Below are 11,915 nucleotides of genomic sequence, written 5' to 3'. Positions count from 1 at the left end.
TGGCCCACGAAGGGAAAGTAGTCAACCCTGTGGAAATCCTCGCTGATCTAAGGAAGGACGGTTTTAATGTGTAAGGAATAGTCTATCATTATTGTTGTAAATGTTTATAGTTATTATTATTATTATTATTATTATTATTATTATTATTATTATTATTATTATTATTTATTATTATTATTATTATTATTATTATTATTATTATTAATTAATTAATTAATTAATAGAAATAAAAATCAGTAATGAAAAAATAAAGACTATGAGGAAAAAAGTAGCATCACGAGATTTAAGAAATATTGATGTAAGTGAATTTAGAAAGAATTTGGAGGTGATCTCCATGACCTTTACAACAACAGAGCCGACGTCACAGTAGACAATTGGAATGTGTGTGTCTGCAACACTCTCGAAAAACCAGAGAAAATCGTCATCGTCGTTTCGCTCACTGTTATACAGAGGATGTTGGCCAAGTCAAGAGGTGCATGAGAAAATTGGAACGTTTATGGAAGAAGACCCACCGACAAGATCACTGGAACCGTTTTAGATCAGCCACTTTCAAATGGAAAAAGATAATAATAGCAGCTAAGCAGGCCCATTATAATGACAAGTTTAAAAATACCAAATCTATAAAACGGTTGTTCTCAACATGTGATGACATTCTAGGAAAATCAACACCATCACCTCTACCATCTTTGTACAATGATGCCAAGTTACCTGAAATGTTCACTTTATTTTTTACTCAGAAAATCGACACAATTCGAAAAATCTAGTGAGCTAGATCCCCTTCCAACATCAATTTTAAATTTTAGAATTGACGAGCTTATTTCATCAATAACTGAAATAATTAATCAGTCACTGCAAACTGGTTTTGTTCCCTCCTGTTTTAAAACAGCTCTGATAACCCCACTTTTAAAGAAACCCTCTTTAGGCCATAATGATTTTTTAAAACTACAGACCGGTTTCAAATCTTCCCTTTATTTCAAAATTCCTGGAAAAAGCAGTTCTTGCGTGATCTATATGAGCCATTCCAATCAGGTTATAAGGGAAAACTAGCACTGAGACGGCACTGATTAGGGTAGTAAATAATTTGATTTTAAATGCTGACAAAAATGAGGTCAGCATTTTATGTATGTTGGACTTATCGGCTGCATTTTACACAATTGACCACAGCATTCTGTTGAATCGACTTCAACGTCTTAGTGTTATCAAGGGATTGGTGCTGAAATGGTTTGAATCTGATTTTAAAAATTGTCAACAGAATGTTGTGGTTAAAAATGTCAAATCATCGTCTGAAATTTGATGTGCCACAGGGATCAATATTGGGCCCAGTTCTTTTTACAATCTACATGAAAACCCTTGGATCAATTATTTCTGATTTTAATTTAATTTCCCATTTTATGCACACGTTAGTCAAATCTTTAAGTCAGCAACCTAAGACCATTTACACCTTTTAATTGAACGTTTCCAATCCTGCCTTGTTAAATTGAAAACTTGGGTGGAACTGAACAGACTAAAACTTAACTATAGTAAAACTGAAATAATATTCATCATGAGCCCAGCAATTATTAAAGTGTAGAGTGCGAATCAATCGTTTTAGGAAATAGTGTAATTGGAACTGCTAAGGTTGTTCGAAATTTGGGTGTATTTATTGATTCAGATTTGTCTTTTAGCAGCCAAGTAAATCATATCGTAAGGTTTATGAGGTTAATACATAGAAATGTAAAATATTCGTAGTGTTAGACATCTTATTACAAGAGACAACTCGGCCTTGTTAGTTAATTGTCTAATCCTGACAAAGCTAGATCAGGTTCAAAGTAGCCTTGAACAGTTTGGTCAATAGAATATGCTAATTGCTATACAATAGGTAGCCTCTACCTAACATGAAACTAATGAAACAATAACTTTGTCATCTTTTTAGAACTTATTGTGATGATCCTGAAACAGCAAATATGGAATCGATGACTCTTGCTATAAAATCTGCCCAGGTAATTTATAAGATGCTTTTATTATTATCATTATCATCATCACCATCATTATCATCATCATCATCACCACCACCACCACCATCATCATCATCATCATCATCATCATCATCATTATCATCGTATATATTATCATTATCATTATATTCATCATCTTTATCATACTCATCACCATCACCATCATTATCATCATCATCATCATCACCATCATCATATTCCTCATCATCATCATCATCATCATCATCATCATCATCATCATCATCATCATCATCATCATATTCCTTGTCATCATTGTTGTCATCATCGTCATCATCACCGTGGCTGCCCCCACAGCCACATTAGCTTCAAGTCTTTAAAGGGCAATCTGTATATCATCAAAATGTATCAAACCTATCATTTATCTTATTAACATACAATTATATTTCAGAATGTGATAATTGGTATATCAGACGACTTTGTCACATCGGAGCAGTGTAAGAACCTTATCATCTACATCAAAAAGACTCTGAACAAAACCATCACCTTACTTGTTCTCGGTTCTACCACGAATTGGCAAAAAACGGACATTAATCTTGTTCTGGCTGACGAGGTTTGTTTATCATCATCTTTGTACCATTTGAATGCACTAAAGAGAACCATTCTTCTTGTGCTGCATTCATTTAACTCAATCTTAGAGATTTTTGCTGGTTTTCAAAATTGGAAAAAATATATTAAAAATGAGCATGTTCATAGATAGTTTTATTCAACTATCATTAACATGCAAAAACTAAAAACATTAGCTTTGATACTATGCCTATAATTTTCTCAGAATAATGTGATAAATAGGCATGGGGTAAAAGTAACTCAGGTAAACTACGGGTATAGTCGGTGTTAGGGTTGAGTGAGTTAAACGAGGTCGGTGAGGAAATCGCAACATTGACATGAACCCTCTCAACTAATGAATCTCATTGATGAAAGTGAAATAAAAAATCAAATGCAGATATAGATATTTTAGATACATGTGTAATCGCCTCTCATTGTGGGCGGGGAAGTCACTTACTGTGTCTTCTATTTCCATATAGGTAGTATGCGCTTGGCTGAGAAGCTCACACCATTGCCATCTGGAACGTACCAACACACAAAACTATGTGTAACCTTAAACATTTATAGTCTGGTTAATAAAGTTTTGTGAGAATTACTCTTAAACGAGGATGGCAAAAAACAATAACAAAGACCCGAGCGACGTCAATTTCATTCTATCTATATCTGTTTTTCAACTTGTTTTCTCTCTTTGTTTTGGAATGTGATTGCTTGGTTTTGTTATTTCCCTTGTCGGAGTCCTTGGCTGAGGGGGAAACAGTCAAATGTATTGTTAGAGTTTTGGGAGATGATATTTTTTTCCTTTTAAATCATCTCTCTGTTAAGTTTTGTTATATTTGTTGTTTTGAATGTATAATGTAGGCATTTGAGTGTGTTCCTCTTAGACAGATTCTGTGCTTGTGGCTGGATGAGAATTTTAGGTGATCTCAAACTATGCATAATGATAGTATGCTCTTGGAATCTTGATCTGGTCCCTACTTGTACCATTCCTTTTTGTCTTACTTGTCTTGTGTGCTCTTAATTGTAAATCTATATTATTTTTTTTTGACCATCCCATTTTCTTCTTTTTTACTGTTGCTGAGATGATCTAAATATGATGCAAGCGCTGTAAAACCCTTAAAAAAAAAAAAAAATTAAACAAAGTGAAATAGTAAATCAAACACAGATATAGATATTTTAGATATAGTCTGGTTGCCAAATCATGATTTTAACCATAACCCAAAAAAAGCGTCCGCCAAATATTTTTTTGCATTTTATCAAAGTTGAACATCTCAAGATTAAATGTCTGAATAGTGCTGCCCTCAGCACATTGAGCATTTTGAGAAATTACGTCACAAAGGTCACGAAAAGGTCATTTTTAAAAATCCTCAAAAATCATTTTATATTATACAGAATGAAAGATTTAGTCAAATCAATTACAAAAATACTTCTTTTTTAAAAATTGGCCGAATGGTTGACAAGTTATTAGCAATTTAACTATCCAAAAGGTCAAGGTCACTGCCAAGATGGTCTCGTAAAATGACCCAAATATAGCCGTGTTTGGTATCAAATTGAAGGCCTTGACAAGACCAATACAGAATTTAGGTTATTTATGCTATTTGTCGGTATTTAAATTTCCTACAGCGGTGAAAGTATAATTGGGATAATCAAAATTGACATTTTGTGTGGAAACGGTGTCAGATCACACAAAAACACGGAGAGAGTCTCCATATAGAAAGACCGTGCCTTGTTTTGAGTCTTTAGTTTTCTTCGCCTTTGCTTTTTTACATTGATATTTACTGAAGGACAAAAAATAGAATGACAATTTTCGGCATATCTGACATGTATCTCTGGTAAACTAAATCACTCATCATCAATGTCTTTGTCACTTGACTCATCGCTTGACATGAAAGCAGCTTGATAAAGGAGATTTTGACAGCACTCACGATCATGGCATTTACAAAATATTGTGCATGGAAGCTGCGTGGCAACACAGCCACATTTTGATGATCCACAAGGTTGTTCAGAAGAACATCCGCATTGATTAGTCTCTAACAACTCGGGCGGTACACTCGGTGTGTTGCTTGGAGCTGTGGTTGGAACAAGTGATTTGGTTGCTGGCAACTTCATCCATCCAAAATCTGTTGGTTGTAAATCTGGGGGAGTTTTTCGAAGACTATGATACCAAATTGCTGTCTGAATGTGCGCTCTTTTGGTGTTCTCACAGAATGCTTCTGAGGTAGGGGTATGGTTTTCAAGTCAGGGACCTTTTTAATGATTTTTCCCCGTTTTCTTCAGCCAAACTTTGTACCTGGCGCCAGGCATAGTTGCTTCATCGTGAACGCCGTAGCATGCAGTTATGAAGAAGGTGGCTTCTTGATAACATCTTCAAAACTGGCACTGGTGTTCCCAAGGTTGTCCAGTCTGTGTCCCTTTTGAAGAACTTTGATGACTGTGTTTTTCCCTATACCATACGGTTTAGCCACAGTATCACAGCCAGATAGCGCATGTGCTGCAAGAAGATAAGGCGCAATTTCTTGATTTCTCGAGACCGTTTTCCCAATGTCAACAAGTCCACGGTCCCTACTTGTAGCTTCCATCATCATCGAGCAGTGACTGGAGTCCAAGTCAAGCTTGTGGTAGAAATGAACTAACAGTACAAAGACATCCGTATCGTTACTAACCACCTTAACAACATTGGTCAATGAAGCAGCATGTATTGCTTGTTTCACCATAAGGACATCCGCTTCGTCGTGTGTCGTCTCCAAGTCTGTCCTTGTGGAGACTTTTCCATTTTTAATTTGGAGAGGAGCATTTTCGTGTCCTGTGATAACGAGACGCCTTTCACGTGGTTGAGCTACAGCCCTGGACATTAATTCCGTACAGAGTATGCTAATCAATTGCTTTTTGTTCTCAGTGCAGGCAAGAATTGAGCCTTGAGCAGGCAGAGGAGTGTGTACCGTTCGAACTTTTATACTGCGACTTTGTCGAGTAGCACTTTTGACGCTGAAATCATGATATCTGTCAAAGACAAGGTGCACGTCACTTCTGTCCATTTTCGGCAATAAGAGTGTCCAAAAACTATTGACATAGTCTTGGATGGTTCCTTTGGATGGCCAGTTTACACAATAAAGAAGTGCGCATCCATCTAAGATCACGATCTCAGGATGTTGTCCCCCACAAGCAGAGACAGTTTCTTGCAGATTTCTCTTCAGAGCAGCTTTTGTAGTAGCAGTACGTATGTCTCCATTGTCACTGAATAAAGATGTCGGGAATGGTGCCAGTTCATATTTAAAGAGAGACTCTATGTCAAAATCTCGACAAGCCATTAATCCCATAGCGCGAGAATAAATCAAACTTGTGTCGTATATTGGACCACGGTCACTTTGAAAGATTTTTTCCCGGCTGCCATTGTTGTCACTTTGGTAGAAGGTGCTTTATAGAATTCATTGGGCCATGTTTTCTCAAATTCTTTCATGTCCATGGTACCGATGCTGATAGAATCGTCTACATTGACAGATTGAGGGCTTACTTTTCCATCAGCGATGTTCTCAAGGCAAACAGGATGCGCAGTTGCACTTAGGGGGTTGGTGCATCTATCTAATTTTGTCCGAATTTTTTCCCTGTCCAGCGCATTCGTTTCCTCTTTATGCATTTCCAGAAAGTCCTTTTTGGAACTCTCAGTCAATTCAGACAAACATTTCAGAAGACGACTGCTGGTGTGAAGGCTAAGGGCCCATCGCTGAATGGTAGAGTGTTTGAGTGTTAAACAGACAATCGCTATGAGGGCGATTAACGTTACAGAAACCGGGATAAATTCAGGCACTAGGGGCCACATGGCTCAAAATATTATTTTTTTAAAAGGAGTATAATAGTGATGAGTTAATAGTAATAGGACAAATATTTCTTTTCTCTTTTTTTTTCAGAGTTGGAATTAATGGAAAAAAGGTTGCCAGGAGCATATATATATATATATATATATATATATATATATATATATATATATATATATATATATATATTGCTATTACATCAGTTCAAATTGTTAAGTGTTTCTGTTGGCTAGAGAGGGATCTATATATATATATATATATATATATATATATATATATATATATATATATATATATATATATATATATATATATATATATATATATATATATTGCTATTACATCAGTTCAAATTGTTAAGTGTTTCTGTTGGCTAGAGAGGGATCTATATATATATATATATATATATATATATATATATATATATATATATATATATATATATTATATATATATATATATATATATATATATATATATATATATATATATATATTGCTATTACATCAGTTCAAATTGTTAAGTGTTTCTGTTGGCTAGAGAGGGATCCCTTGTAAGGCGCTTTAGTGGACAGTGCACTATACACATACATGTACCCAGTAACAAATATTGTGCTCAAACGGAGCACCATACTTTTACTACCTACCGGAAAGAAAGAAAACATGAATGAATGATTGAAAGAATGAAAGTGGGTCACTTTAACTGAAAACATATTTTTAAAACGGCATTTACCTTTTATTTAACTGTGATGGGGGCATAAAAGGGTACCTAATATGGTTTATAGACATCAGTGTTCTGATAAAACAAAACAGACGGAGCAGTCGGCGTGTACGTTTGCTGCCGTGAACTGACACATTTAGTCTGTGCTGTGTCAAGGCCAAACCGCGAGTCACGTATGGAAAACCATTGTAACCAATTATGGATCCTATGATTACCGCATACAAAATCACATTTTATTAAAAATGCTCAATGTCTACAGACCGGCACTAATCATGATAACACTCCGCATATATATCGCATTCCGATTCCGTTAAAACATTTTTGGCGGACGTTATGAAAGGGTTATGAAGGTTTCCTCTAGACTAATACTTGTGTAATCATCTTTCAGTTTTTATATAAATAAGTGTTGTTGTTATTGGTGTTGTTTTCATGTGTTAATATTGATGATGATGATGATGATGATGATGATGACGAGGATGAAATTGTTGTGGTTCATTGTCCATTGTCATTTGTATTAAACGGATTGTCTGCCACGGTTGTTGGTAATAAGATATTCATATAACGCAGTCTATTTTTGCATGTGAAGGAAGATATACATACTCATTCTACTTCTTTCCCCATGATTTATTTTTTGAACCATGACCGTAGGGAAAAACGTTAAAGAACGGACACTGGGTGGGGATCCTGACCTCCCATAGCGGGCAGGGAGGTACATACTGTGTCTTCTATCCCCTTATATCTTTTTTTCCAACATGCTTTCTGTCTTTGTCTTGGATTGAGATTACTTGGTTTTGTCCTGGCACTGGCCGGAATCCTAGCTGGGAGGGAAACAGTCAAATGCATAGTTATTGTTTTGGGAGATGATATTTTTTTCCTTGTAAATCATCTCTGTTATGTATTATTATTTTTATTTTGAATGTATAATGTAAGCATTTAAGTGCGTTCCTCTTTGTTGGATTTTGTGCTTGTGTCTGGATGAGACTTGTAGGTGATTTCAAACTAAGTACATTGGTGGTATGCTCTTGGAATCTACATCTGATCCCTATTTGTTCTCAGTTCCCCTTTGTCTTACTTTTTCTTGGGTGCTTTAATTGTAATTCTAGAACTTTTTACTATCCCATTTTCTTCCTTTTTACTGGCGCTGATATAACCTAAATGTGTTGCAAGCGCCGTAAAACCTTTAAAAACAAAACAAACAAAACAAAAACAAAGAACGGACATAAATCAAATGGGTTTTTAACAGTTGCTTTTTTAAAAATACCTAAGATATTTTTCACAACATATATCGTTTAAACAAATTAGCTGGAATTTTGAGCAAGGCTGATTAGCTTAATTTTTTAAAAAATAAAATAGATCAACATTGATATTTGTTCCTCAAAATTATAGAGTCATATAAATGGAAACACTTTTTACTTTGTTTTCATTTTTGTAATTTTGAAATTTTGATTTCAGCTGTTTGTCAGAATGGCAGACATGAAAAGCTATCCAGTCAAGATCAAAGAGTTAAAAGAAGCCATTCGAACAAAAGTTTTGAAGAAAAAGGTCAGTTACTTGTATAATTACTAAGTCTTATTTAGTATGCAGTCGGCAGATCTATGACAGTGGTTCTCCCTAATGCCTTCACCAACTATCACTAGGAAGATCACCCTCCCCTTTGTGAGTTTACTAATGTCTTTACTGTATGACGCAAGGCTGTAATTTGAACTGAGATATAAGGAGTTTTAACGTTTTCAGCCAATATTTCATCAGCATAAGATTTGACATTAAAAATCAAGGGAGAATACAGAACACCTTCAGCATAATGCTCGTCGTTGAGATTGGCTGAAGTAACATATTATACAGATACAGATACAGAAATGTTTTTGATTTTTGTCTGGACTTTCTCCTGTGTGAGCTGAATCTTTCACACTGTAGCACTTGCATTAAGTCTACAAAGACAATAAAAATTGCGCATTAGTATATTTTCAAAGTGTCATGCTCGGTTGTAAATTAAATGTTTCTATCATAAAAACAAATCAAACACTAAAATTGCTACTCTTGATGGTATTGACGTTTGTTGCAAATATTCAAAATTGTTTTTTTTAAATTCCAAAACCAGGTGACCTATCCAGATTGCTTCATAAGCTACTGCTGGGCAAACTCTGCTTCCGCTGTTGAACTCGGCATGGCTGAGAAAGAAGGGGCTCTTGGTTGGGCAGATCCTCGAAAAATAAAAGACTTTTTGCAAGAGAAAGGAGTTAACTGTTGGCTGGATGTAAACCAGATGGGTCAAGTAAGGCTATTTTTATGAAACGGTTGAAATATTCAATGGACATGACATGGCATTCTCCTTTCAGTTTTATCAACCTCTTTTCATTTAAGTCATCATTATTATCATCTTCATCATTATTGTCATCATTTATCTGCTGCATCAACATTATCGTCTATTGGTTGTTTTTTTCCTCCTTCTACAAAAAAAAAAAAAAAAAAGAATAAAAAATCATCCAGGATTGATTTTGGAAGTGTGATGTCCGTCTTTTCAACTAATTGACTTAAGAAGTATTTTTTTTAATTTCAATTTTACTTTTTAAAAATTCATTATTAAAGCTTGCTTTGTTTGTTTATTTATTCTCACAGGAAGGATTCTTTGAAGACATAGCTGAGGGTTTACGCAAAGCAAAAGTGATGGTGGCTTGCGTCTCCGATGAGGTCAATAATTTACTCGCACATATTAGCATTGATATTTATTAAATTCTCCAGAATTCTTCCTCAATTTTGTTCTATATTTTATCCAGAGGATGACAATCAGTTGGCTAATCGACTAAAATTTTTAAAAAGCGGTGTTAAAAGATAATATATATTATTTAATATTATTTGATACTTTGTAATGTTATTTTATTAGTTTTAGTATGAAATTGACATTACTTAGTTGCTTTACAAACGTTCAAATATCAGCCATTGACTTGTTTTAATATTTTGTTTTCCTTTCTTTATAATTTCAATATATAATATCATTTGATTAGTTTTGGTATGATATTGACAAAACTTAGTTGCTATAGAGACGTTCAAATATCATCCCCATGTCATTATAATTTCAGTATGCAAATTCGAAAAACTGCAAAATGGAGTTCCGATTCGCTCTATCCACACTGAAAATACCCACCGTTTTAGCTGTCGTTGGAACAGGATACCTTTGGGAAAGATCTGAGGTAGGAAGATTTTTTTTAAAAATCTGTTTCAGATTTGCTATGATATAATATATCCAAATATAACACTTACTGATATTTTTTGTGTTGACTTTGCAAGCAAAACCACCCAACTATTACTTACTTAATCCTCTTCGGGCCTTGAGGCATATAAGGCATCCACCAGTCATCTCCATTTTTTGCGGTTGGCTGCTTTTGTTGTGGCTGTATTTCAGGAAAGGCTGCTTCCTTTAATTGTTTTTTTCATGGTCCTTTGCCAGGTTTCTTTGGTTCTCCTCCACTTTCTCTTCCCATCTGCTGTCCAGTACCTATTAACAATTAGTTGTATTTAAATGATGTAACAGATATTTCGATTGACAATTGGATAAACGCAAAAAGCATGATGACGATGATGGTGATGGTGATCATCATCATCAACATCGTCATCATTATCATCAGTAGTAGTTGTTGTTGTAGTTGTAGTTGTTATTACTATTATTATTATTTTGGTTGTTGTTTTTGTTTTTGTTATTATTGATGATGATGATGATAGTGTTGTTGTTGCTGTTGCTGCTGCTGTTGTTGTTGTTGATGCTGATGTTGTTGATATTTTGTTTTTTGAAAGTCTTTTATCATAGCCATATAAGCTGTGAAATGCACTGCTTTTTTCATGTCAGCAAAAAAAAATTGCTAAGAATTTAAGATCGCGTTGATTCATGTTATTGTTTCCGAACACTACTCACTCATATGTATGCGTTGATTGTATTGAACTCCAGTACAATACACTTTGTATAGTAACTGCAAAGTATCAATAATTATGATTATTTTTATATTATTGTCAAGTGTAAATAAAAAGGATGCTTGATTACTATTTTCAGATCGGCCTTCTAACTGTTGGCCACAGTAACAGTTGCCCTAAAATCAACCTGCAATATCCTAATGAAGGAGGAATGTTGGATCTTTTGAAGGCTGTGCAGTCTTTTATCCCCGTGGAAGACAAAGACAAGAAAGATAAGGAAAAGAATAAAAAATCTCAACAAGACATCGCTTTCCAGGTAGGGTAATTTATTACCAATATATGTATCTACATATTTCATGTAATAACCTCTCATAAAACCTTTCACATTGGAGAATGAATGTTTAAATCCAATCATGTCTCATCTTTATGATGAAAATATTTGACCATGACTGCATTGTTGATTTCTACATGAAAAAGAGGAGCGGTAAAACAATCATGGTGTCTTTTTTTACAAAAAGATGTTTGTTTTGTCAATTCTTTTTTGATTGTAGTTTTAATTCATGAAACCAGCGCTATTACCTTTGCATTGTGAAATATAATGAAATATAATTTATTCTTAAAAATAATTCATGAAAAATATTTCAGTCATGAGAACTGTCTTGGATTAGTTTGTCTTCTATTTTAGCTGTCATGGTCATTTGTGTCACTCCCATCTCTCTATGGAATTATTGTTATTATTATTATTATTATGGTCATGTGACTTGTTGCTGGAATCGAAATTTAAATGCCAATTAACCAGTTAACTGCCGTACTCTGGAAAAGCATTTATTTAAAAATTTGGCCAGAAATCTCGTCCTTCAAATATCTATCGATTTTATTGACCCTTATCTTGGCAAAAACGTACAACTGTGGGACTTCCAGAGTA

At 34.5% G+C, this 11,915-nt stretch overlaps 1 protein-coding gene across 1 annotated transcript in view; it reads left to right on the top strand.

Annotated features, from left to right (window-relative positions):
- The window catches only part of LOC144971834 (uncharacterized), a 94,740-nt gene that overhangs the window by 63,987 nt on the left and 18,838 nt on the right, over nt 1-11,915 (top strand). The window contains exons 49-56 of the mRNA XM_078912909.1: nt 1-70; nt 1,913-1,979; nt 2,404-2,565; nt 8,540-8,629; nt 9,186-9,359; nt 9,704-9,775; nt 10,165-10,275; nt 11,130-11,306. The exon at nt 1-70 is cut by the window's left edge and continues 132 nt beyond it. Coding sequence (XP_078769035.1) covers nt 1-70; nt 1,913-1,979; nt 2,404-2,565; nt 8,540-8,629; nt 9,186-9,359; nt 9,704-9,775; nt 10,165-10,275; nt 11,130-11,306 — 923 coding nt within the window. The remainder of the gene's footprint in view (nt 71-1,912; nt 1,980-2,403; nt 2,566-8,539; nt 8,630-9,185; nt 9,360-9,703; nt 9,776-10,164; nt 10,276-11,129; nt 11,307-11,915) is intronic.

The sequence above is a fragment of the Berghia stephanieae genome, chromosome 4, assembly GCF_034508935.2.
Source record: "Berghia stephanieae isolate SIO BIC M18660-M18661 chromosome 4, UCSD_Bste_1.3, whole genome shotgun sequence".
In the NCBI taxonomy this organism is placed as follows: Eukaryota; Metazoa; Mollusca; class Gastropoda; order Nudibranchia; family Aeolidiidae; genus Berghia; species Berghia stephanieae.
The sequence above is the reverse complement of the archived record's forward strand: the minus strand, read 5'-3'. Positions and strand labels throughout refer to the sequence as shown.